This window comes from Onychostruthus taczanowskii, unplaced genomic scaffold (assembly GCF_017590055.1).
Source record: "Onychostruthus taczanowskii isolate IOZ18803 unplaced genomic scaffold, ASM1759005v1 scaffold43, whole genome shotgun sequence".
In the NCBI taxonomy this organism is placed as follows: Eukaryota; Metazoa; Chordata; class Aves; order Passeriformes; family Passeridae; genus Onychostruthus; species Onychostruthus taczanowskii.
The window spans coordinates 1,348,563-1,375,482 of record NW_024501792.1 but is presented as its reverse complement, the minus strand read 5'-3'; the positions used below and the strand labels follow the sequence as shown (position 1 = coordinate 1,375,482).

At 50.0% G+C, this 26,920-nt stretch overlaps 1 protein-coding gene across 4 annotated transcripts in view; it reads left to right on the top strand.

Annotated features, from left to right (window-relative positions):
- NCAM1 (neural cell adhesion molecule 1) overlaps window positions 1-26,920 on the top strand; it is an 88,937-nt gene that overhangs the window by 23,789 nt on the left and 38,228 nt on the right. For all 4 annotated transcript variants that reach the window (XM_041413948.1, XM_041413950.1, XM_041413951.1 and 1 more), the window contains exons 2-8: window positions 19,462-19,536; window positions 20,298-20,516; window positions 21,715-21,858; window positions 22,653-22,790; window positions 23,200-23,317; window positions 23,983-24,152; window positions 25,115-25,257. In XM_041413948.1, coding sequence (XP_041269882.1) covers window positions 19,462-19,536; window positions 20,298-20,516; window positions 21,715-21,858; window positions 22,653-22,790; window positions 23,200-23,317; window positions 23,983-24,152; window positions 25,115-25,257 — 1,007 coding nt within the window. The remainder of the gene's footprint in view (window positions 1-19,461; window positions 19,537-20,297; window positions 20,517-21,714; window positions 21,859-22,652; window positions 22,791-23,199; window positions 23,318-23,982; window positions 24,153-25,114; window positions 25,258-26,920) is intronic.

The window sequence follows — 26,920 nt, the reverse complement described above, 5'->3', positions numbered from 1 at the left end:
AATTTTCCTTGTTTTCCCTCTTCCTGGGTTATAAATCAGATTGCCTCTCCTTTTTTTTTTTTGGCTGCTCCCAAGGGCTGCATAACGTTTTTAAGTAATAGAATGTATATTCAGTGCTTTTAAATAATAGAGTGTATATTCAGTGTTGCAAAAAACCCTTGGGATTGTGTTTTGGGAGCCAGTGGCTGTGTTGCATCCTTGACTGTGACACTTCTCTGTGAGAAATCTGCTTTCTGAAATGGATTATTGAATGGGACTCATTGGAAAACAAACACAGATAAGTATTATTTATTTTTGAAGGGAAAGAATGGTAAAAAATGGCCTGAAAGCAACCCAAAGCTGCTTTAGGTTTTAAATCTCCACACCCAGATAGAAAATGTTTGTGTCAGGACATGTGGGCTCGGGGAGGTGCATTGATTTTTAATCAGTGATCAGCTGTGCCCCTCCTGCACAGCATTTCCCTTCCCTCTGCATTTCCATTGCAGCTCATTTTTTCCTGGTGTTTCATTCTTTATCATCTGTTCCCTTTTCAAAATAATTAAGGAATGAAACATATGATTTATGGCAATTATCTTGCACATTAGAGGGGGGAAATACACAGTGTGTCTGGTTGCTTTGGTGTTGCAGTTTGCAGAGTTGATAAGCAGCCCCAATTTCCTGACACATTCATTTTTCAAGTTGTTTCAAGAGAATCTGATGTGACACAGTGAACAAAAGACTAATCTAATTTATCTTTCTGATTTTTTTTTTTCTCATCTCTCTGTCTCATCCCTGGAATGTTTCTGCTAGGCTGGCTGCATATGTGGATGGGTTTCGTGGTGGCATTTCTGTTTTGGGATGGACACTGAGGCAGGGAACAACATTTCAGTTTTGGGATGGGTGTTGAGGCAGGGAACAACATTTCAGTTTTGGGGTGGGTGTTGAGGCAGGGAACAACATTTCAGTTTTGGGGTGGGTGTTGAGGCAGGGAACAACATTTCAGTTTTGGGATGGACGTTGAGGCAGGGAACAACATTTCAGTTTTGGGCTGGGTGTTGAGGCAGGGAACAACATTTCAGTTTTGGGATGGACGTTGAGGCAGGGAACAACATTTCAGTTTTGGGCTGGGTGTTGAGGCAGGGAGTGACGTGCCCTCCCCTTCCCAGTGATTCCAGGGTGACACCAAAGCCTCTCTGTGGATCCTCAGGGATCAGGGTCAGAGCAAACCCCTCCTCTCCTGCAGGGACAGACTCCTGGGGTTCTATAGGACATTGATCATATCCAATGAACAGCAGCTGAATTGATCGGGTTCTGGTCAATACATTGAATTATCAGGTTCTGATCAGTGCATTGATCAGGTTGTGGACAGTGAATTACCAGGTTCTCATCAGTCCATTGATCAGGTTCTGATGAGTGAATTACCAGGTTCTGATCACTCCATTGATCAGGCTCTGGTCAGTGCATTGATCAGGTTTCAGTCACTTCATTGATTATGTTCTGATCACTCCATTGATCAGGTTTCAGTCACTCCATTGATCAGGCTCTGGTCAGTGCATTGATCAGGTTTCAGTCACTCCATTGATCATGTTCTGATCACTCCATTGATCAGGTTTCAGTCACTCCATTGATCAGGCTCTGGTCACTCCATTGATCAGGTTTCAGTCACTCCATTGATCATGTTCTGATCACTCCATTGATCAGGTTTCAGTCACTCCATTGATCAGGCTCTGGTCAGTGCATTGATCAGGTTTCAGTCACTCCATTGATCAGGCTCTGGTCAGTGCATTGATCAGGTTTCAGTCACTCCATTGATCAGGCTCTGGTCAGGGTGTAGCTGTGCTCAGGCCTTGCTGTTGGTCACACTCAGAGGTGATCACATCAGCTGCCTGCCCACAGATAAGGGTTGATAACCCTCAGTGGCTGCTGGGGCTGAGCTGCCAGCTGGGCTTCCCAGTGCCAGAGGTCCCTGCTAATCTGTTTTACACCATTCCCTTCTTCTCCACAGCCTGCTCCTCACATCCTTTATCAGCCCCAGCCAAAGCTCAGCTGCCTGCAGAAGCAGTTTGGTTGGGGTTTAATTCCTTTCCAAGGGGTGAGGAATGAAATGTGTGTGGAAGGAAGCTCTGCAGACAACAAATGCTGTTTATGTGCTGTGCTTTGTACCAAGACTGGATCCAGCCTGAGGAAGTAGCTGAGCCCTGAAAAGAAAGACTGAGGGGTTTTTTCCTAATCCTGTTTTACCTTGTGGCAAAATCTACTCTTGGATTCTAATAGTGCTGGCCCCCAGGCCTTGAAACCAGGGGTTTAGCAATGCCTGGTGAGTGTGCTGCAGGGAAATCTCATTTCCATCGCTGGGCTGTCAGGAGTGCAGAGGGTTTGGTTTGTGTGTGCTCATCTCCACGATCACGGGGATGGCAGGGGATGGCGACGTGCTCAGGGACAGGATTGCTCCTGGCACTGGGCTGTGGCTCCTGTTCCTGGCCATAATTGCAGTGATTTGGGTGACAGGAGTCTCCAGTGCCCTGGCAGGACTGGTGCCTTATGGGGCTTGTCACCAAGCTAAAGGAAATATTAAAATAACAAGTCAGGCTGAAGCAGCACAAGCATGGGCAGTGTTCTGCTCAAGGTAAAGCACAATGTCAGGGGCAGAGTTCAGAACAGCTTCCTAATTCCAGTAATTCAGGCTGGAAAAATCTCCTGTTCCACTCTGCTGTGCCCTAAACCCGATGTTCACGCTGCTCTCAGATATTGGGTATTAGATAAGGTTATTTCACCACTCCTCTTGCCTCGCAGAATTTGCCACTTATGAAATGATTCCATTTAGCAGATTAGTTTCTGTAACTGCATATTGCTTTTCATTAAAATTTCATGGGGCTTTTATTTAACATGCACTGGAGCCTTGTTTATGTGGGACCTGTTGAAGGCAAAGTGGATTAGGCCATTTAAGCCATGTATAATCCATTCCCCATGGACTTGTGTTTGCTGCTGCCTGCCTGGTCCTCATCCCTGCTGCTGTCCATCCATCCATCCATCCATCCATCCATCCATCCATCCATCCATCCATCCACCCATCCATCCATCCTGCAAGGAGCAGAGTTCTGCATTTGCTGCACAAGGAATTAGCAGTGCTTTAATTGCGTGATAACAAACACATTCCAGGCCTCTCCTCCGCCGAGTCCCAAATTTTGCTCTGTCCTGGAAGCCCGGTTTTGGCTCTGGAATGGTGCCAGTTCTTGTTTGCAGGAGCTGGCTGCTCTTTACATGGAGATTTCTGCCCTGTTCTCATGGATTGGGGGCAGGTGTTTATTATTTGGAGGCTCCAATTTGTTTAATGCTTTGTCCGCCGTGTTCAGCTGAGCCAGTAAGGCCCTGCTGGGGTTTATTGTGTTTATTGTGTTTATTCCCACACGTCACACAGCCCAGGACTCCTGGCACTGAATTTGGGCAGGGTTTGATCCGTTGTGGGTTGCACACACTGGGAAGGAGCATGGAGTCCATGGAACACGAGCTCAGGGCCTCTGTTCCCAGCTGGTCCCGTGGCCAGTCCTGTCCGTGCCCCAGCAGCCTGGGATTGATTTGGGGTCCGGTTTGGGGTTCATCTGGGCTCCAGTTTGGGGTTCATTTTGGGGTCCAGTTTGGGGTTCATCTGGGCTCCAGTTTGGGCTTCAATTTGGGACTCATCTGGGCTTCATTTTGGGGTCCAGTTTGGGGTTCATCTGGGCTCCAGTTTGGGCTTCAATTTGGGATTCATCTAGGCTTCAGTTTGGGGTCCAGTTTGGGGTTCAGTTTGGGATTCATCTGGGCTCCAGTTTGGGGTCCAATTTGGTGTTCATTTTGGGGTCCTGTTTGGGGTTCATCTGGGCTTCAGTTTGGGCTTCCAATTTGGGGTTCATCTGGGCTCCAGTTTAGGGTCCAATTTGGGGTTCCTTTGGGGTCCAGTTTGGGGTTCATCTGGGCTCCAGTTTGGGGTCCAGTTTGGGGTCCAGTTTGGGGTTTCATCTGGGCTCCAGTTTGGGGTTCAATTTGGGATTCATCTGGGCTTCAGTTTGGGCTTCAGTTCATCCTTGCCCAAGCTCTTCCATCCCAGGCCCAGCCTGGTGTGTCAGGGTGCAGGGGAATTGAGTTCATTCCAGCTGAGAATCCCCCCATCCCCCCGTTGTTTTAGGGAAAAAAAGATGGAATTCCAGAAGCGAATCCACCTTGGGCATTGCTGCTTTGGGCAGAATCACTGACACCACCTGCAGCATCCTCCTGCAGGAGATTGTTTTCCCCTCAATTGCATTAATTAGCTGTAAATGTCCAGTTTTTGTTTTAATGCTCTCCACTCATTCCTCATGTCTCATTTGCCCGTGAAATGATTTCTCCCAAGCCCCTGTGCTCCAGAAGCTTTTTCCAGGCTGTTCCAGTGGTTCCTGGGAGAACAGGGCTCTGATTTTGGGGGAATTCCAGCTGGGATCAGCTCCTGCTCAGGCCTGCCCTTGCTCTCACTGAGGGAAGCGAGGTCAGCATCAGTGGCAGGGGATGGAGGAGCCCCGGGGGAGCGTTTTGGGGACATTCCCATGGGAATTTCCTCTGCAGTTTTACCAGGGCAGGATCTGCAGTGCTCTGAAATACCCGGGGTGAGAGGAGACCATAACCAGCAGCAGAAGATGCTCCAGCAGGAGCCTTTAACACCCATTTATCAGGCGGGACAAAGAATTTCAGCTCTTGCTCCTTGTGGTGGTGGGATCTGCAGGAGTGATGAAGGACGGAGAACTCCCGATTCCTGCTTTTTTTCCTGCATTTTTCCTGCTCTTCCTGAGTCCTTGTGGCTTCCCAGAGCCCTTGGAGGAGCTTGTGCTGCTGAAATAGTGCAGCCCAGGGGCTCCTGGTGGGTGCTAATGGCTTAATTGTCACTTGGAGCTCTTCTTGATTTTCAGCTTCTTTATCCTCTGAAAGGTGAGAAAATAAGGCCAAAAAATCCAGAGGCGTTTTGCTTTCTAAGCCTCCTTTCTCCAGGCTTCTGAAATGTATTTATGCGCAGGGCTCCTCCTAACAAAGGCCTCTTTGAGGGTCCTGTGGTCGTCTAACGTTCCCTCCTTTCACATGAAATTAAGGGCTGTGATTTACTGCAGTGACCTGAGTGCTCTCATTTACAGCCAGCACGGCTTTTATTTTCCTCTTTCTAGTTTTTTTCTAACTTTTTTTCCTTCTTTTTTATTTTCTTTTTGTGTTTATTTTTTCAAATTTTTCCATTTTCCCCCCCCTTTTTTTTCTTTCCTTTTTTTTTTTTTTCCCTTTTTTTTGAGGGGAGAATGTTTTTTGGTGGGTGCTTTACTCATGCAGACATCCCGGGAGGGCTGGGCTGGTGTCACACAGCTCCCAGTGGCCCTGCTGGACTCCCTGGCTGCCTTTCCTTTGCCTCTTGCAGTTCTTTTCATCCAGCGAAGAAAAGGCACAGATTTATTTATTTTAATTAACCAAAGCATAGATTCCTTTTTGATTTTCACAGGTGCTGATGGAGGGCACGGAGTGGGGAGGTTTGGGGTCTTTTATTTGTGGGGCTCCCAGATGAGGGAAGGAATGATGGCTCTGACTCCATGTCCTCAGAAGGCTGATTTATTATTTTATGATCTATATTATATTAAAGAATACTAAACTAAGCTATACTAAAGAATACAGAAAGGATACAGACAGAAGGCTAAAAAGATAATAATGAAAACTCGTGGCTCTTCCAGAGCCTCGACACAGCTTGGCTTCAATTGGCCAATAAATCAAAATAATGCACATGAAACCAATGAAAAAACCACCTGTGGGTAAAGAATCTCTAACTACATTCTAAAACAGCAAAACACAGGAGAAATAAATAAAATAATATTGTTTTTTTTTTTTTCTTCTCAGTTTCCCGGGAGAAAAATCGCGCATAAAGAGATTTTTCCAAAAATTAAACCAGTAACACTTGGGATCCTCTGTCCCAGCCTGCAGCTCAGCTTTCTTAGGAAATACCAAATTTTCATCCCCAAATTCAGGCTGTTGGTCCCAGCTCCATTCCCTGAACCATCCCAGAGATTTTCAGAGCTGCTTCACACCTTGATCCACCCAACGCGGGAGCTGCAGCTGCTCCCCCTTCCCCCGGGGCCTGCCTGGGCTGCTCCTGCTGGAATTTGGGCAGATCCTGCTGGGATGCAGACAGAACACGTGCAGATTTTTCTCTTTGGAGCCAGAAATTTCTATCAAATGTTATGTGTAAAATAGAGATACTGTATATAAAATAGCAGGTATTTTCAGGGTGATAAAATAGAAATAATAGAAAATATCAGATATTTTCAAGGTGACAAAATATAAATAATGTAAAATATGTAATTTCAGAGTGATAAGATAGAAATAATCTATATAAATATCAGGTATTTTCAGGGTGATAAGATGTAAATAATATAAAATATCAGGTATTTTCAGGGTGATAAAATACAAAAAAATATAGACTATTAGGTATATTCAGGGTGATAAGTATAAATAATATTATAAATATATAAAATATAGTATATAAATAAATATATTTATATTATATATATAAAATATTATGTATTTTCAGGGTGATAAGTGTAAATAATATAAATATATAAAATATACTATATAAATATAAATTTATATTATATATAAATAAACGATCAGGTATTTTCAGGGTGTTTCCTAGAGAATGTTATTAAAATCAAAGAGGGCCCTGCAATTCCCTTTCCTTTACTGCAAAGAACCCTCCAAAGCCCGTGATTTGGGTGAGGACAGTGCTCACCCCCGGAGGAAACCCTGCAGGGCAGAAAAGCTGCGAGCGCAGCCCCAGGTCGGCCTCGTGCTCTGAGGCTGCCCGACTAAAACAGATTGGGTCCTGCTGGGCTTCTGCAGGAAAATCGGAATTTCCTGGGAGGAAAAATTGAATTTCCTGAGTGGAAAAATTTGAATTTCCTGGGAGGAAAAATCGGAATTTCCTGGGAGGAAAAATCGGAATTTCCTGGGTGGAAAAATCTGAATTTCCTACGTGGAAAAATTTGAATTTCATGGGTGGAAAAATCTGCATTTCACGGGTGGAGAATTTTGGATTTCATGCGTGGAAAAATCTGAATTTCCTGGGTGGAAAAATCTCAATTTCATGGGTGGAAAAATTTGGATTTCATGGGTGGAAAAATTTGAATTTCCTGGGTGGAAAAATCGGAATTTCCTGGGAGGAAAAAATCGAAATCTGAATTTCCTGGATGGAAAAATCTGAATTTCCTGGGAGGAAAAATCTGCCTCCTCCTCCTCCTCCTCCTCCTCCTCCTCCGCTGTCAGGGCTCCTGGGGGGGTTTAGAGTTTCCTTTTTTTCTGGTTTTTTCCTTTCCCTCTGTGATATCTGTAGGATTTTTCATGGTTTTGGTTTTTTTTTTTTTTTTTTCTCTCTCCTTCTGTGACATCTGTAGGATTTTTCCTGGTATATTTTTCTTTCATTCTCTAGGGTTTTTCCAGTTTTTTCCTCTCCTTCTGTGGGATTTTTCCTGTATTTTTTCTCATTTCCTGGGGATCTGTAGGATTTTTCCTGTTTTCCTCCCCTCCTATGGGATCCGTAGGATTTTTCCAGTTTTTCCTCTCCTCCTATGGAATCTGTAGGACTTTTCCTGTTTTTTCTCCTCTCCTGTGGGATCTGTAGGATTTTTCCTGTTGTTTTTGTTTTGGGGTTTTTTGGGTGTTGTTTTTTGGGGTTTTTTTTCTCTTCTGTAGGATTTTTCCAGTTTTTCTCTCTTATAGGATCCGTAGGATTTTTCCAGTTTTTCCTCTCCTCCTATGGAATCTGTAGGATTTTTCCTGTTCTTTTCTCCTCTCCTATGGGATCTGTAGGATTTTTTCCTGGTTTTTTTTTGGTTTTGTTGTTTGTTTTTTTTTTCCTTCTGAAGGATTTTTCCAGTTTCCTCCCCTCCTGTGGGACCTGCCCTTCCCTGGCAGGTGCTGCAGGAGCAGGGCTGTGCTGCTCCCACCACAACCTGCTGGAAATCCCATTAAAACCTCATTAATTGGAGCTGCCTGCCCTGACCAGCCTGGGCTGCCTCTCCCGGGAGCTGGTTTAGTACAGGGAATAAAAATTCAGCTCAGGACAGGGAAAAAAATTCTGCCTGGAGAAAAAGGCCCAAGCTGGAATGGAGAGAAGGAATTGATTTGTGCTGGAGCAGCTCCCAGCCCGGAGTGTGACACGGCTCTGCTGATGCTTTGTGCTGCCTTTGGCCGGCCTGGGTGTGAAATAAAAGATGAAAATGCAGTTTTTTGGGGCTGGTATAAATGAGAAGCTTGACTAGGCCAATATTCAAGCAGCAATCAATGTATTAATTAATTATTATGGTGAAGTGTGAGCCATACAGCGCTGGGTACAGTGGGGGAAATTTTCCCTCCAGCTGCACCCTGATAGTTGGGGCTCACAGGTATTTATAGGGGCACTCATGAGCTTTCTCAGCAGTTTCTGTTCCCAGTTTTTACATCACAATTCTATACACTATTGTGATGTAGTTTTTCTCAGGATGTATCCCAGAAAGGAGTATCCCCAGATGGTGGGGTCCAGCTTCCCAAAGAAGAAGGAAGTCTCCCAGCTGCTGGTGAGGTCCAGATTCCAGATGCGGGTCCACCTTTTAATTTAAGGACTATAAATCTCATAGCACTGATGTCCAGCTTCCCTTGGTCTGAACTATCAATCCTTGAGTTGATGTTCATCTTCCTTTCTCAAGCTGCTTTTCAATGTTTTGTTAAGGCATCGAGATAAGCATGTTTCCTTTTTATATATTCTAAAGCTGTAGTTTCAAAGATCTTTACTACAAGCAATTATAAAATAAAATTACACTTCAAGAGGTTATTATTGCAAAACTCTTTTTAGCTAGAAGCAGAAAGTTCCTGTCAAACAGCAACACCTTTAAAGCTTTAATTCGAATGCTCCTAAATCAAGACTTATGAAGGTTAATTGCCAACAAAGGACAGGTTCAAAGGCCTTCTCCCATGCTTTACTCCCTCAGTTATTTATTAGAATTGTTTTTATAGCTGTCCCACGGTCGGTTTGCACACGTACACAATCCCAGACTCACGTTGCCTGTGTGTCCCTGGCATGAAGCACAGCTCTATTTCAGTGGGGTGGTGGCTCAGTGGGTGCTGCTGGCAGTGCCTCCCTGCCTTGCTGCTGTTTGCCATGCAGCCAAACCCGCTGAAAAATCACAGAATCACAGAATTTCTAGGCTGGAAGGGACCTCTAAGATCATCGAGTCCAACCCATGTTCTAACACCTCAGCGAGGTCATGGCACCAAGTGCCACATCCAGTCTCTTTTTGAACACATCCAGGGATGGTGGCTCCACCACCTCCCTGGGCAGATGATTCCAGTATTTGACCACTCTTTCTGTGAAAAACTTCCTCCTTAAGTCCATCCTGTATCTCCCTTGGTGCAGCTTGGGGCTGTGTCCTCTTGTTCTGTCTGTTGTTGTCCCAAGAAAGAGAACGACCCCCAGCTCACTACAGGGAAGGGCAGATCCCACAGGAGGAAAAATGCTGCAGTTCTCCCGGGCAGAGAAATCCCTCTGTGGCCCTTGCCTTTGTTTCAGGAAGTTTTTCCCCTCCGATTTTCAGCTCCTCGGATGTGGCGTTGCTCCGTCACCCTCTGTCTCCTTTTCTTCCTCTTATTTTTATCTGTCCTTGTCTGTCCTGTCCTTCGCTCCAGCAGAAACAAAACGCCCTTTGTGGCTGCAAAGCCGGCTGCCAAATACTTTGAATAACTGTAGCACTGCACGAGCGAATGTAAAACATAAAAGGGCCAGTAAATTCCTTTTAATGCCGCCCTATAACGGCGAGAATTCCCATTTTAATAACTGGGGCAGGGGAAGGCTTGACCTGCTTGTTTGATGCAAGCATTAACTTGCTTGGCCGGGTTCAAAGATTGTGTGTTCAGCTCTGCAGCCGTGCGGTGTTAATGATGCTGCATTCATTAACATCCCAATGAGAGCCCGTGCTCCTTTCCTGGCCACATCCTTCCCTTACCTGAGCCCTGCCTTCATCCAGGCTGCAGTGGAGCTGCTTTATTGCCTTTGTTGTGCCTGGGGAGGGGAAAGGCACTGGGGGCACGTTGCTGGTTATTTATTATTTTAGTTATGCCAATTATTTATTATTAATAATAAATTATGGATAAAGACATTATCATCATCATCATCATCATTATAATTATCATCATTATCATCATTGGTATTATTGGTATTATTATTATTAGTGGTATTGTTATTGTTCTAATATTACTATTGTTGTACTATCACTATATTGTTATTGTTATAGTCTGTACTGATAATTGTTGGGAAGGCAGCTCTGCCCTGAGCAGAGCTCAGAGGAGCCATCCCCTTCTTTTTTGGGGGTCTTTCAGTGAGGGGCATCTGCAGGAAGGTTGGAGACCCTGATGCTGAGTGAGAAACGGAAAATAACCCTAAAAGGGCTGGGGAAGGGATCTCCCTTTCCATTTGTGCATTCCATTGGAGGGTCTGAAGGATTGGGAGCTGGCAGTGTGCGAACCTGGGGTGAAAATCATGGAAGTGATGAAGGATTTGGGCTGGAGGGGACCCTAAAGCCCACCCAGTGCCAGCCCTGCCGTGGCAGGGACACATTATTTGGGCTGGAGGGGACCCTGAAGCCCACCCAGTGCCAGCCCTGCCATGGCAGGGACACATTCCCCGGTCCAGCCTGGCCTTGGGCACTGCCAGGGATGCTTTTATTGAGTTCTCACCCTGTGGGTACAGAAAGAAAAGGCTCCAAACCCAAATCCAGCCCTTGGTAATGAGGAGTTAGTGACCGAGTCGGTTCGTTTGGAGGAACTGGGGTAATTTTGCTGTCAGGAAGTTAGAAGGCATTTTGGTGGGTTTGTGGGGTGGTGCAAAGAGATGCTGAAACTCTGAGTGGGATCTGGAGAAACGCTGAAACTCTGAGTGAGATCTGGAGGGTGCAGCAGGGGCCTCTCCTACATTTGTGATCCCAGCCAAGGGTGAGCAGGCAGATCCAGCAAGGAAGGTGCTGCTGAATTCTGCCTGGCCTGGCTTTTCCCCATTTTTTTTCTCTTTATTGCACATGTTGCTCTGCTCCCAGTGCTGCACAGGAACCTGCTGTGGCATTTCTGGGCTCACCATGCCCAAACCATAATTCAGAGAGGATTTGCTGTCAGTGCCAGCTCTGCCTCCTGCTGTGCAAGCTCCTGGGCTGGGTTTGCATTTTGGACTGACCCAAGCAGAACAGAAGCAGTTTGGGATGAGTGGACAAGTTTTCCTTTCCCATCCAGTGGCTCTGGGAGTTTGTGGGGTGGTGCAAAGAGATGCTGAAACTCTGAGCGGGATCTGGAGGGTGCAGCAGGGGCCTCTCCTACATTTGTGATCCCAGCCAAGGGTGAGCAGGCAGATCCAGCAAGGAAGGTGCTGCTGAATTCTGCCTGGCCTGGCTTTTCCCCATTTTTTTTCTCTTTATTGCACATGTTGCTCTGCTCCCAGTGCTGCACAGGAACCTGCTGTGGCATTTCTGGGCTCACCATGCCCAAACCATAATTCAGAGAGGATTTGCTGTCAGTGCCAGCTCTGCCTCCTGCTGTGCAAGCTCCTGGGCTGGGTTTGCCTTTTGGACTGACCCAAGCAAAACAGAAGCAGTTTGGATGAGTGGACAAGTTTTCCTTTCCCTTCCAGTGGCTGTGGGTTAAGGAATGTTGATTATTTTACCTCTCTGCTCTGCATTGTGCTCGTGCTTCTTGCAGCTGCCTTTTTTCTGCTGGGGAGGGGCCACGTTCATGGGATTTCATTGTGGGATGCAGGAATACAAAAATAAACCCTCCACGCAGGGAGAGAGCCTCCCAGCCCCACTGTGGCCTTCATTCCAGCAGCAAGCAGTTGTTAGTGGCAGCAGAAATCTGTCCCAGAGATGCAGAAATAGCAGTGGCAGAGCTGGGGGATTGTGTGGGGAACTGGAGCAGGCTCTGGGCAGGGGCCCCATCTGCTCCTGATAAAAATGTGGGGAGAGAAAATACAGAGAAGTGGTGGCTGCTGCCTCCTGCCGCTCCTTCCTGCATCTGCCCAGAATCTCAGGATATCCTGGAGGCACCAGGACCAGCCAGGTCCAGCACAGGCACCCCAAAATCCCAGCACAGGGGTGTTTGTGCGGCACAGGCTGTGAAATTGGGATATACCTGAGGCACCCCAGCTCATGGTGGGGCAGCTTTGCTTTGCTGGAGCTGCTCTCACCTCTGGAGCAGTTCAGAAATGGTCTGGTGTTATTTAAGGCACAAGGATATCTCGGGGTGTTTTTAAGAGGAATTTGAAGCTTTGCCTTGATTTCCCGTGAAAGCCACGGACTGGAGGGCTGAAAAAGCTGGTCAGTTTTTCTGCTGTTCTGACACAAATTCCGTGCTGTAACTGGGATTATTTGAGTGGAGCCATGGGTGGGAGGTGGTTGAGCTGGAGGTTGGTGGACCTCGATGTCTTGCAGGCATCCTGGTGGAAGTGAGCATCTCAAACCTGCTGCCTTCAGTGGCAGAAAGTTAATGCTGCTTTTTTTTTTTTTAAATTTGCTGAACCAGCTTTGATGCCAGCTCTTTCTCCCTCATAAGGCATCCTGGAAATGGGAACACAAAGTCCTTTTTGCCCTTCCATGGCCATTAACCTTGTGCTGTCTGGCTGAGTCCAAGCCTTTTCTGAATTAGAGTGGAAAATGCTGCTGTCCTTGGGTGCAGTGGTGGTTCCTGGCTCTGGGTGTAGTGCATGGCACAGCTTTGTGCTTGGATTTTTGGAGAACTTCATTTGAGTGAGAGAGGGCTGGCTTGGAATCCTGTGCTGTGAGTGCCTGACTTGTAGGCACAAAGAAATTTGGTTTAATTTCACTGAAATTTGGTTTAATGTCACTGAAATTTGGTTTAATGTCACTGAAATAAAGGCAGTTTCTTGGCTGTCCTGACCTGTCACAATCCAGATTATCCACAATGAATTTTAGGGCTGAACTGAGCCATTCCTGGCAGGTTTTGCCTTTATTCCTTTCTGGATCCTTTGAAGGAGCAGATCAGCAGAGTGGTGCTTTCTGACCTTAAAATATATGGTTTAGGAGGTCAAACCCCCATCCATGTGTAATTCAGGAAACTGGCAGGAATCCCAGTTTTCAGGGACAGTTACAAAGGATTATTTCCCGTGCTTGCTGGGCAGGGGATGAAGGGAGCAGGGCTGAAGACATGTTTTCCTTTTTATTTTTCTATAAGGAGTGTTCAGTTCTCCACTTTTACTGCCACTGGAGAATGTCAGGGACATTGCTCGTCCTGTCAGGATTTTCTGCTGCTGCCCAGATCTGTTCTCTGTCCTTTCTGGCCTTATTTGCCCCAGTTTCTGCCAGAATTGTTTTTATTATAAACCAAAAAACTGTGTTTACCTTTTACTGTCCATTCAGTCAGATAAACTCAGCAGGTTTGGATTTGTGTGGGGTTTTTTTCTTGATCTGTGTTGATAGGGCAGGGGTTTTATATCCAAGGGGAAAGGTGACATCCTGAACTCTGGTTTTTTGGGAGATGGTGAGGAAAGGGCCTTGCAAATAACCAAAGGAATGCAGATAACAAAGAACACAATTGATTATTTAATGGGAATTGTTGGGAAGAAGGTGTTCCACTTTCATCCCTTCCAGAACCTTCTGCCGTGGCTGGTTTCATGCTGCCTGTCCACACAATTTTGTGTTGTCCCAGCTGAATTTTTGCACTGATGAAATTCCTTTTTTCAGCCTGAAACAATGGGGGCAGTTTGCAGCGAGTTGATTTCCCGTGTTCCTGGTTCTGGGTGAGGAGAGCAGGGCTGGGATTTGGGCTGGAAAACCAGAGATGGGCTCCTGGGGGTGGGGATGGCAGCGGGATGTTGGATCTGGGATGTTCAGCTGTGCCTCTCGCCGCTCCCCGGGGATGCTTTAAAGCAAAGAGCTTTAATTAACGATGCTGATTGCAGGGGGGTTTTCAGAGGGGCAGGGGGTTAGGGTTTGCAGGGGGTTTTCAGTCGTGGCCAGGCTCTGACACTTGGCTTTGTCCTTCCAGCACATCCATCCCTGCTGCGGGTCTGCCTTTGGGTTTGTCATTCTGGGGACGTTTCCACTCTGCTGCTGCTCTCTGAGCACATTTCTCTGACTCCTGCTGCCTTTTCTGGCTGTTTTTTTGTATTCCAGAGCAGGGCTGCTGTTCTGGTGCTGTCATTTCACACCCAGGAGAGGAGCAGGCAGTGTGGGAGGGGAGGAATTCAGCAGGAATCCTCAGGTGCTTTAAAGGTCTTTGCCCTCACAGATCACTGAGCATCTCCTGCCCTTCCTGCTCCCTTGCAGTGAGTAGTTCTTACACCATAATTCCAATTAAAACATTGCAGGTACCAGGAAAACGTGGCAAACCTGATTATATGAGAGCCCTGTTGTTAGCATCAGTCAAACACATCGCTGTTCAAAGTCATGTCGAGATTTTGGGACTTGTAACCCTTTGCAAAAGTCACCCCACAACATCCTGAGCTGGAAGGGACTCAGAAAAATCACCAAGTCCAACTCCTGGCCCTGCAATCCCACCCTGTGCCTGGGAGTGCTGTTGCCAGAATTCAGGAAATTCAGGTGTAGAATATGGGAAATTCAAGTGCAGAATTTGGGAAATTCAAGTGCAGAATTTGGGAAATTCGTGTGTAGAATTTGGGAAATTGAAGTCTGGAGTCTGGTTCCCTTTCCTTCAATTTTCCCCCTGTCCTGGATTTTACTGCATAAGAAGAAGTGTGAAAATCCATTTTGTGTTTGGAGATCAGTGGAGAGAGAGGTGTGAAAACCCAGTGCAATCCATTTTGTGTTTGGGGATCACTGGACGTTTTCTTCTGGAGCTTTCTTGGAGTAAATTCTTGCAAGTCTTGGAGTAAATTCTTGCAAGTAGGAGTAAGTTATTTCAAGGAGTGTGCTGCTTGTAGAGACCAAGGCAGGTTCAGAGCTGAGCTCCTGACAGTTCTCTTAAATTTTGGGGCACAAAAGCTCAGCTGAAACATTCTTTGTCTGCCTTGCATAACTGATGAGGTGCAGTGATTGCATTTCTTGTGTTTGCTGGGCTGCATTCTCCCTGGGTTTCCAGGAGCCTTCCCAGAGGACAGGGATGAAGGATGAAGGCTTTTCTTGGCTCCTGGCAATCTGGGGAGTGTTTATTTATCCTGTCAGTCACAGCTGATGCTCAAGGCCTTTGGACCCCCTGGCTGGGTGCAGATTCCTTCTGTTTCTGCCTTGGCATCACCTATTTTTGAGCTTCTGGAGCTGTAAATGTCTAAATTTGGGGTTGTGTGAACTGTTCCTGTTGTGTGCATTGGAGGGGCTCTGATTCATTGCCTTCACCTTGGCTGTGTTCTGCCAGCCCGAGCTGGAGCTGACAGAGCTCAGCGGGTTGGAGAAGGAATGTGTTAGATACGAGAAAATAAACAGCCTTGGAAAGCAGAGCCAAGGAATCCCAACTCCTTCTTCTGTCCTGGGGCTGGGGAAAAGAGACTTTCTAACACCTCAGGGTCATCTGGACCAAGAGATCTGACAGATCCTTGAGTCCTGAGCTTTTACAATTCCTGCTTTCCTCATCTGCTCCGGGTTCTTCCCGCAGCACCCTGTCACCCACCCAGATTTCTCTTTCAGCACGAGATTGTAACTTGCTTGGTTTTTAATTAAAGTTGTCCATTCTCTGATTTAATGGCTCCATAAAGCATCCTGGCTTACCCTGCCTCAGGTAAATGAAAATATTTGCTGTGGTAAATAGGACTATTAGTTTTATGATCCATAGCAATAAAAAGCTTTTATCAAGAATGTCGTCAAAAGAGGCATAAAATTGTGTTCCATGTAAAAATACTGAGGTGTCTGGGAAGTTTTACTGCAGTTCATAAATTCCTGTAGGAAAAGGTGTTCATGGGATCATTTTTTAGTGTGCCTTGTGGTCATTTAAAAATTAAAAGCGCTTGTGAGCAGATCTTGTGCAAGGAAAGGATGGGCTCACGAGGTGGACATAATTGGAATGATTTCCTTTTCCCTGCACAGATTCCCTGCATCAGCTTGGCCGTGTCACTTTGTTCAGGAGCAGGATAATTCTGACTGAAACGAAGCAGAGGAGAAACCTCTCTGGGTTCCCTGCCTGCGTTTTTGTGCTGCCACAGCTGCCTGGGCCCCTGATTTCAGCTGGGTGGCCAAGCACACCTTTATTTAGGGATGTCCCTCCCCTGGAGGTGGCTTTGGTGTCGTTATTTTGGGGTGTTCCTTCCCTGAAGGTGCCTTTGGGCACATCTTTCCTTTGGGATTCCTCCCCTGGAGGTGCCTTTGGGCACTCCTTTCTTTATGTTGGATGTCCCTCCCCTGGAGGTGGCTTTGGTGTCTTTATTTTGGGGTGTCCCTCCCGTTTGGGCACTCCTTTATTTTGGGATTCCTCCCCTGGAGGTGCCTTTGGGCACACCTTTATTTAATTTTGGGGTTCTCTGGGCACACCTTTATTTAATTTTGGGGTTCTCTGGGCACACCTTTATTTAATTTTGGGGTTCTCTGGGCACACCTTTATTTAATTTTGGGGTTCTCTGGGCACACCTTCCCTGCTGTTGTGCACTCAGCTGCCGCCTCTCCAGGACCCGATATTCCCACAGGACTCAGCCATCCCCTCCTCCCGCTCCTGGCAGATTTAGGGAGCGGTTGCCATGGCGACGGGGCAGGAATTGGATCTGCATCCCAGCTGGGATCAATCCCAGCTGCTGCCTCCTCCTCCTCCCGAGCACTCAGCGTATTTTTAATAAAGTGACCGCGCACAGGAGCCTTGTCTTTGTCTCGTTAAGCCTTTGTTGTGCATTAAACCCCGAGGGCTTTCACCATAATCTGCTTCGTGCTCACGAGCTCTGCAAATCCCGGCCATTAGATCCTGGAGATGTTTCTTTCCTGATGGTTTTTTATTTCTGGAATTGGGTTTAATTGGTGAATCGTTGCTAGAAATGAGCGAAATTAAAGGTACAGCCCGTGAGAATGGAGCAGGGGTTTGGTCACAGCTGAATTCATCCCTGCTGGGCTTGATTGGCCCAGATCTTTTGGATATTTTGATTTTGGGGTTTTTCGATTCTGGGTTTTTTTCTGATTCTGGGGTTTTTTTTTCTGGGTTTTTTGATTCTGGGTTTTCTCTGGGCTTTGTTGCAGTAAAGCATCGTTACCTGGGTTACCTGTGACAGCATTCCTGCTCCTGGGGACCCCCTCCAAGGCAGACCCCATCCAAATTCCCTCCTGGGCTCAGAGTGGGAGGGAGAGCCCTTGGAACTGAGTTTAGCTCTTAGAACTGAGTTTAGCCCTTGGTGGGGGTTGCAGTGTGGATGCATCCCTGGGGATGTGGGTCTGGAGTGACCCCAGTGCTGGAGTGGGCTGAGGCCAGAGGGTTTCAGTCCTTGCTGACCTCCAAGCCCAACCTGGGACCTCTCGGGGTCGGTGCTGGGGGCTGGAAAGGAGCAGTGGTTTTGTGGGAAGGGAGGGGTGTGAGGGGCTGAGCTGCATTTATCTGAGGGAATACACCCACTAATTGGGTGTATTTAGTGTTCCTAGACGTTCCTTTTGTGGAGCCAGAGCAGTGTGACCACTCATATTCCTGTTCCTGGCGTGTCACCTGTGGAATTTGGGCAGCCACAGGCCCAGTTCCCCATAATTTACTTTATTTAGTGCCCAGGTACAGCCTCCTGCCTTCAGCTCAGTCTGAGCCCAGCAGGGACACAGCCTCCCTGCCTATTACCAGAACCACGGCTTAATTTGAGCTCATTTCTTTTGTTGAGATGCAAAACTAATTATATTGAACTACAGATGAACAGGAAGTTGCATTAGCAAATTTGTTGTCTTTTTTTTTTTTTTTTTTTTTTAATCAATGGGGAATTATTCAGCATTTTTTGGGGGCTGTGGAACTTTATAACCAGATAAAAGATATGGGGGAGGGCAGAGCTATAAAAAGTGTTATTGTGTGATTATGAAGAGGCCTTTTAATGCAGTTATTATGTGATGCTAAAAAGGCCTTTATTGCTTGAAGTTGGAAGCAGAATACAAATGGGCTCGCAGTGTCTATTAAATGAAGAGTGGAAAAATAGTCCCGTTTCCCTGAACTGCAAAGCAGAAATAACGATTAAACAGCGATTAAAACCAGCAGTGCTGGCTTTGGCAGTGTGATCACAGCCCGAGCTGAGGGCTGGGGGTGGTTTGTGAGATTGCAGGCACAGCCCGTTGTCCTGGGGACCTGTTTGTCCAGGTGACAGTGGCAGCAAATCCCCCTGGAGCCGCTCCTGCAGCCAGGGCTGAGCTCTGTGGAGTGAAACGAGGACAGGGGAGCTGGGAATGTCACAGCCACATTCTCTGGAAAATCCCTCTGCCCAGGATTTCTGCTCCTGGGAAGCTGAGAAGCCTCAGAGAAAAGGAAAACAATATTATCCATGTGCTTCTCCTGTGTTTTGCTGCTTTGGAATGTGGTTGGACATTGTTTACCCACAGGTGGTTGTTTCACTGGTTCCATGTGAATTGTTTTGACTTAATGACCAGTCAGGGTCAGGCTGTGTCAGGACTCTGGAAGGAGTCAGGAGTTTTCATTATTATCTTTTCAGCCTTCTGTCTGTACCCTTCCTCTATTCCACAGTATAGTTTTAGTATAGCATTCTTTAATACCATAAAATAATACATTAACCCTCTAAGAACATGGAATGAGATTGATCATCCCTGATATTCCTGTGTTTGCTGGCGAGGGCAGGCAGTGCTCCCTCAGCTGTGGGAGCTGCAGGCTCAGTGCCTGACCCCCAGCCCACGTGTTTCCCCACATTTAAGGAATGTTGCCATTGGCACACCCAGCCAGGTTTTCATTTCTTGTGCTTGTTTCTCGTAACCCCAGGTGTGCTTGGCAGCTGAAGTAATGCCTCTGTGGTCTGGAGGTAAAATTAGCTGCTCTGGGGGAGAGATTTTCAGATTTTCGTGCTCTACATGAAAGCACAGAGGGTGTTTTCCAAAGAAAACCTATTTTGGCGTCCTCAAATTCAACTTGACCTGGGCTTGTTAGGCCACAGATCTGCTGTGGAATTAAGCTGTAGCTGGAGGAGAGCCAGAATCCAATTACATTTTCTGCCTAATGGGTCATAATTTATGCAATGAAGAAGGAGGCAGGGATGATGCTGGGGGAAGAGGGCACTGGGCCTGCGTGGGTGTGCACTGGGAGGGGCTGCTGGTAAATGGGAATGGGAAATGGTAAATGGGAATGGGAAATGGTAAATGGGTGCTGTCCTTTGGTGTTGAAAACCTTGTTCTGGTGTTTAAAACCTTCTTCTCATGTTTAAAACCTTCCCCTGGTGTTTAAAACCAGCAGTTCAGATCAGAAAATAGGTGTCATCCAATTGTAAATGGAATAAAGGATCCATGGGGATGGTGAGGCTGGCAGAGGTGTTTTGCTGGAGCCCACAGCCCGTGTCTGACTGTGCTCATTCCCTTCCAGCCTCTCTCCAAGTGGACATTGTTCCCAGCCAGGGGGAGATCAGCGTTGGAGAATCCAAGTTCTTCTTATGTCAAGGTGCGTGCTGGCTGAAGGGTTCATCTAAAAATGAGACAGACCCTGCTGGGATGGTATTGCTGCTCTGGGGGCGGTCAGAGCCTCACAGGGGGCTTTGGGGCAGAGCCTGGGCTTTGGGGCAGACCCTCAGCAGTGGGGTTTGGGACATGCAGAGCCTCAGCAGTGGGATTTGGGGCAGAGCCTGGGGTTTGGGACATGCAGAGCTGGGCTGTCTCACTGAGCTGTGGGGTCGGTCAGACCCTCAGCAGTGGGTTTTGGGTCAGACCCTCAGCAGTGGGGTTTGGGACATGCAGAGCCTCAGCAGTGGGTTTTGGGTCAGACCCTGGGCTTTGGGGCAGACCCTCAGCATTGGGGTTTGGGGGTGATGCAGGGCTGGGCTGTCTAACCATGCTCTGGAGTCAGTCAGACCCTCAACAGGAGGGTTTGGGGGCAGACCCTCAGCAGGGAGTTTGAGTCAGACCCTGGGCTTTGGGGCCATGCAGAGCTGGGCTGGCTCACTGTGCTGTGGGGTTTTGGGGCAGCCCGTGGATTTTGGGGCACCCCCTGGGCTTGGGGCCATGCAGGGCTGGGCTGTTTTACTGTGCTGTGGGGTTTTGGGGCAACCCCTGGGGCTTTGGGGCAGCCCCTGGATTTTGGGGCCGTGCAGGGCCGGGCTGTCTCACTGTGCTGTGGGGTTTTGGGGCAGCCCGTGGATTTTGGGGCACCCCCTGGGCTTGGGGCCATGCAGGGCCGGGCTGTCTCACCCCGCTGTGTCCCCGCAGTGGCCGGGGAGGCCAAGTTCAAGGACATCTCGTGGTTCTCCCCGAACGGGGAGCGGCTCAGCCCCAACCAGCAGCGCATCTCGGTGGTGCGCAACGATGACTTCTCCTCCACGCTCACCATCTACAACGCCAACATCGACGACGCCGGCATCTACAAGTGTGTGGTCAGCAGCCCCGAGGAGGGCGACTCCGAGGCCACCGTCAACGTCAAGATTTTCCGTAAGGCAGCTGCCTCTGGCTCTTTCCTTTCCCCTCAGAAGTTCTTTCCTTGCACTCCCAGGTCTTTTCGTGCCCCCCAGCTCTTTCTTGTCCCCCCTGGTTCTTTCCTTGCCCCTCCCGTCCCTTTTCTTGCCCCCCTCCAGCTCTTTCTTTCCTTGGCTCTTTCTTTCCTTGTCTCCCCGGCCCTTTTCTTTCCCCCTGGTTCTTTCCTTACCCCCTTGCTCCTTTCTTGCCCCCCCTAGTTCTTTTCTTGTCCCCCTGGCCCTTTCCTTGGCTCTTTCTTTCCTGGCCCCCCCTGGCTCTTTCCTTACCCTCTTGCTTCTTTCTTTCCTTTCTCCCCTGGCTCTTTCCTTTCTCCCCTGGCTCTTTCCTTTCTCCCCTGGCTCTTTCCTTTCTCCCCTGGTTCTTTCCTTTCTCCCCTGGCTCTTTCCTTGCCCCCCTGCCTAGTTCTTTTCTTGCCCCCCTGGCCCTTTCCTTGGCTCTTTCTTTCCTTGCCCCCCTGGCTCTTTCCTTGCCCCCCTTACTCCTTTCTTGACCCCTTGGCTCTTTCCTTGCTCCCCTTACTCCTTTCTTGACCCCTTGGCTCTTTCCTTGCTCCCCTTACTCCTTTCTTGACCCGCTGGCTCTTTCCTTGCTCACCTTCCTAGGAAAAGGTCTGGAGGGTAGAGGAGGGTGAAGGAAAGGTGTTGAGGTGCTGCCTGGTTTCCTGGTGAGGAGGGGAAGGTGGGAATGGGATGGGCTGGAAGCTCAGGGCATCTCCAGCAGCCCCGTGGCTGAAATCTTTCTGAGAGGCAGCAGAGCAAGGAGGGAGAGAAGAGGATGGAGCTCCTGGCAGGGGGAACAGGGACAGGAGCTGATGTGGGTGACACACACACCCCTCTGGTGTGGAGGGGAGAGGGACCCCCAGGTCCAGAGGGTTTGTGAAGAGCCAGCAGCTGCTCCAGCAGAGCCCTGCAGCAGCTTCTCCCTCCCTGCTGGGAGCTGAGCAGTGCCAGGGGGTGTTCAGGGTGGTAACTCAGCCCCCTGTGGGCACAGGGCTGGAAATGGGTGTGCTGTGGGCAGTGCCTTCACTCAGACCCCAATCCTGGAACAGGGAGATCCCTGGGATTTGGGGGTGTCTCTGCTGCCCTCGGGCTGGAGGCAGGAGCACAGCTCCAGATGAAAAAGCTGCAGTGACCTTTTCCTTTCCTTTTTCCAGAAAAGCTGATGTTCAAGAACGCTCCCACCCCTCAGGAGTTCAAGGAGGGGGACGATGCTGTGATCGTGTGTGACGTGGTCAGCTCTCTGCCCCCCACCATCATCTGGAAGCACAAAGGCAGGGATGTCATCCTAAAAAAGGATGGTAAGGGCTTGGTTCTTGTCCACCCTGGGGTCAGGTGTCCACCTCCCTCCCACACAGGGTGCTGGTGGTCACAAGGGGTGGGGGAAGCAGCTTTGCCTGACCCGAGACCATGGGATGTGGATTCAGTCACCCCAAGTGCTGTGGTTTGCCAGGGGCAGGGCAATCATGTTCCCACTGAAGTGGCCACCAGGCTGTGGCACGAAACCAGCCAAGGAATGCTGGAAAAAAAAAAAAGAGCAAAGCAGAGCCATCAGACAGAAAAGCTGGATGTTGTGACACCCTCCACCTTCCTGAGGGAAAGGGGCTGAAAGCTCCTTGCAGGAACTTTTCCCTTTATTCCCAAGTGCTCCAGAGGGGCTGGCAGGGGCTCTGACTCCAGCTGAGCAGGTTTCCCACAGCTGGCACACAGGTGGTGAGGTTGGAGCCCTTGGGCAGGGGGGATGAGTCCCAGACTGCTGGCTGGCCATGTGATGGAGTGTAAATGTGTCTGTGGGACACTGCTCTGTCACCTCCTGGGACACTGCTCTGTCACCTCCTGGGACACTGCTCTGTCACCTCCAGAGCACATCCCAGAGCTGTCTGTGGGACGCTGACACCTGTCAGTCTGTCCATCTCACTGAGCACATCCCAGAGCAGCTGGCTGCTCTCCACAGCTGTTTCTGCCTGGCAGAGGCAGTTCCAGCTCCAGCAGCATCTCCGTTTCAGGGTGGGGAGGGAGGTTTTGTCCCCCCAGGGCCAGCAGGGCCGAGCAGAGGAGAGGCTGAGCGAGCTCCCCGTGCCTTTGTGCTTTGCAGTGCGCTTCATCGTCCTGTCCAACAACTACCTGCAGATCCGGGGCATCAAGAAGACAGATGAGGGCACCTACAGGTGTGAGGGGAGGATCCTGGCCCGAGGGGAGATCAACTTCAAGGACATCCAGGTCATCGTGAACGGTGAGGGGCTCAGCAGCACCTCACCCCAGGCTGCTGCAGGAGGTGCTGCCTCGCATTCACACCATCCTCTTCCTCTGCTGTGTCCAACAAAAATGTCCCTGGAGCTCAGGGAGTGTTTGCCAGGTGTTTACAGGAGTAACACCTCGAGGAACCTGAAGGTTAGAGTGAGGAGCTGAGCTTGGTGGCACTCACCAGTGGCTCTGGCCACCACGCTGAGTTTTTTTGTGTCTCCCACCCCGCTGCCCTTTCTCCCCTGTGCTGATAACTTTGGCCATGCCTCAAACTCACTGGTTAAACCCTGGTGGTGGTGCTGCTGACAGGGTTTGGTGCCACCAGAGGTGCCCAGGGAGCTCCCTGTGGCTCCCACCTCTGTCCTCCCCAGCTGAGCCGTGGCTCTGTTCTCTTGCAGTGCCTCCCTCGGTGCGTGCCAGGCAGAGCACCATGAATGCCACTGCCAACCTCAGCCAGTCTGTCACCCTGGCCTGTGATGCTGATGGCTTTCCCGAGCCCACCGTCACCTGGACCAAGTAAGATGCTGTGTGCAGTGTGCTGCTGGCCTGGGGGTGCTTCCCTGCCAAGCCAGGCTGAGGGAGGGAATGCTCTGGCTGGGATGAGCTGATTCTGCTCACAAGAAGGGCCTCATGGTGGGGCTGAAATCACCTTCTGCTGTGGGTTAGGCTGGGAGCACAGAGCCCACGCAGGGAGGAGAATCTGAGGGTGAAAATCTTGTTGGTTGGGATAAAAACAATTTCATAAAGCAGAGCAAACCAAGGAATTCCTTCAGTGCACCCCCTTGTTCAGCTGTGTCCCCTCCCAGCTCCCTGCCTGTCAGGCAGTGACTCCCGCTCCAGGGACTCTGGAATTCTGGAGTTCTTGGAATTCTGCGTGAAGGTTAGGAGCAGAAATTGCCCTGGAAAAGCTGATGGCAGCTTGGAGTGCTGCCTTGGTGTGCAAGGAGCCACCTTTGATGGGGTTACAGCTGCCCTGTGGTGTGCCAGGAGGGGAAAGCTGCAGCTGCCAAGAGCCCTGGGGCAGGAGGGGTTGGGAATGGCCTGCAGCTGAGCTCTGGAGCCCACCAGGAGAGGAGAAGGGGCTGCTCCCTGTGAGCTGCAGTGCAATAACTGCATGGGCAGGCCTGAAGCAGGCTGGCATGGCTTCTGCCAGCTCAGCCCCGTGTGCTCTGTGCCCCCAGGGATGGAGAGCCCGTGGAGGAGGTGGAGGACGAGGACAAGTACGGCTTCACCTCGGACGGCTCCGAGCTGACCATCCACAGGGTGGACAAGAGCGACGAGGCCGAGTACATCTGCATTGCTGAGAACAAGGCTGGCGAGGCCGATGCCACCATCCACCTCAAAGTCTTTGGTAACAGCCCCCAAAAGAGCTCTGGCAGCCCAGCTGGGTGCTGCCCACCCTGGCGGGAGCTGGGGGAGATCTTTGTCCCAGTTAATCCTGCTGGGGGTATCCCCAGCTGTGCCTGTGCCCCTCTGGGTGTGTGGGGAGCTCGTCCCAGCTCCTGTCAGCTCAAACACAGGCAGGGCTGGTGGGTCAGATCCACAGGCTGATGGAAATGTCCTCCAGGATATTTCCAAATCCACCAAAGCTGCTGTTGAAAAAGGGTTTTAGCCACTTGAGTGGGGCTTGCTGCAGCCTGGATGGGGAGGTGAGCTCCACCCCAGCACTGCGGGAGTGACCTCAGGCTTGGAGGGGAGAATCAGGAGCTTCCCTGGCTCCCAGGAGCCTGGATGTGTGTAGGAACATGGAATTGTCCCTGCCCTGTGTGCAGGAGCTTCCCTGGCTCCCAGGGGCCTGGAAGTGTTGAGGAATTTGGGATTCCCCCTGCCCTGTGTGCAGGAGCTTCCCTGGCTCCCAGGAGCCTGGATGTGTGTAGGAACATGGAATTGTCCCTGCTTTGGTATGCAGGAGCTTCCCTGGCTCCCAGGAGCCTGGAAGTGTTGAGGAACATGGAATTCCCCCTGCCCTGTGTGCAGCTGGCCCAGCTGCTTAGCAAAGGGGCAGGGGGAATTTGGGGGCTTTGGGCCAGGGAGGTGGAAGGGGGAGCTGGTAATCCCAGGGTGAGCATTTGTGCACTATGAACGGGCTCCTCTGCTGGAGCCTCAGCTGGGAGAATGAGCACAAGAGGTTTTTCAGCTCCTTCCCTTCTGCAAGGAGGTGCCCTGGTAAAATTCCCTCTGCTCCTTCCCCAGCTGGCAGGAGGGGTGGCCCCAGTTGTCCCCAGTGCTGCTTGTTCCCAGCACTGCTGGTGACAGCAGCTCACCCTGAGCCCCACCTGAGCCAAGGCTCCTCTTTCTCCTCCTCCTCCCCAGCCAAACCCAAAATCACCTACGTGGAGAACAAGACAGCCATGGAGCTGGAGGACCAGATCACGCTGACCTGCGAGGCCTCGGGGGACCCCATCCCCTCCATCACCTGGAGAACCTCCAGCAGGAACATCAGCAGTGAGGAGAAGGTAGAGCCCTGCCCCGAGCCCCTCGGGGGGTGGGAGCAGCACCTGCCTGGCCCTGGCCTGCAGCTGCATGGGGGGCACGGGGGGGCTGCTCTGCAGGGCCTGGGGGCAGGGGCACAGCTGGGGCAGGGGCATGGGTGTCACACCTGGGGCAGGGGCACAGCTGGGACAGTGTCACACCTGGGGCAGGGGCACACCTCGGGCAGGGGCACAGCTGGGACAGGGGCACAGGTGCCCTCCTGTGAGAGTCACCCCAGTTTTGAAAAGATCCTGCTGCTGGCCCTGCTCCTGCAGGGCCCAGGGCCAGTGCCACACCTGGGCAGTGCCACATCTGGGCCAGTGCCACATCTGGGCAGTGCCACACCAGGGCCAGTGCCACACCAGGGCCAGTGCCCCATGTACCCTCCTGTGAGAGCCAGCTCGGCTCAGGACAGCTGGGGAGTCATTCTGCAATCCCTGCTCTGTTCACTGGGGGTGAATTCCATTGGAGACACCCTGAGCCCTGTTCCCAGGAGCTCCTGCAGCTGCAGGGAGCTTCTGGGGGATGGCACTGAGCCCCCTGACCCCCGAGCTGGGCAGGGGCAGGTGAGGGCAGTGGATCCAAAACGAGCCTGTCCATCCCTCCTCCGTGCTGCCCTCTGACACTGCACATCCCTGAAGCACAAAAGCCTGCCTGCCTTTTGTGCTCACCTGTTCTGTTGATCCCATCAATACCATTTTGTTCTTAAAAGGCAAAAATAATTAGCAGTTTTTTTCTTATTCTTGAATGGGATTGCTGGTGTTGTTATTGGCGACAATAATTCCTTTAGTTAGACCAGGCTGGGGTGTGCTGCTGTACTGGAGATGTTTCATGAGTGATCAGGAGGCAGAATTTGGAGCCTAGACAGAAGTAGGAGTGAGGAGTTGTTGCTAATTAATAATCTCCTAATAACAGGGTGCTTGAGGGCTCAGCTGCCTTGGCCATGCCAGGGGTTCTGGCTCGGCGTGGAGGCAGCAGGTGACACTCTGAAAGTCTTGGAGCAACAGAGGTGTCCACTGTCCCTTGTCCCCACAGCTGCTGTCCTGCCCTGCAGCTCCTAAATGAGCTTTTTTAATTGCCCCCATGACGTCAGCCCCTCCCCACGTTGTTCATGTGTAACTTTATTAATCAGGGTGCCAGAGTTTTCCAGCTCCATTTCTTTGTCAGCATCTTTTGGATCCCAGGGCTGCTGTGAATCCCTGCAATGTTCAGGGAGAGGTTTCCAGTGCCTGCAGAAGCTGCAGCCTGGCTGGGGCACCTGCTTGGGCAGGATTTGAGGTTATTTATTCCCGGGTTTGTTTCTGTTAGGACAGCCCTGGCAGGTGCCAAGGCTCCAGTGCTGCTGGCTCTGGAGTTTGGATCCCAGCCAGGGGCAGAGCTTGGGCAGGGAGCAGAATGTAAAAGCTGAACCAGGTGGTAGAGGAGCCCCCCCTCTGCAGCCCAGTTAAACCATCACAGCTCAGTGCAAAACTGCTAACTCATTTTTGCTGATTTTTGAGACTCTGCCTGATGCTCTCGGGTGGGTGATCAGTAGCAAGGGGAATGTTCATGCTCTGACACTTTGAGATGGGGGAAAAGCCAAGGTTTGAGGTGCTGCCATGTGTTCATGGGCTGGCTCAAACCTTCAGGGCAAACGTTGTTTTCTCA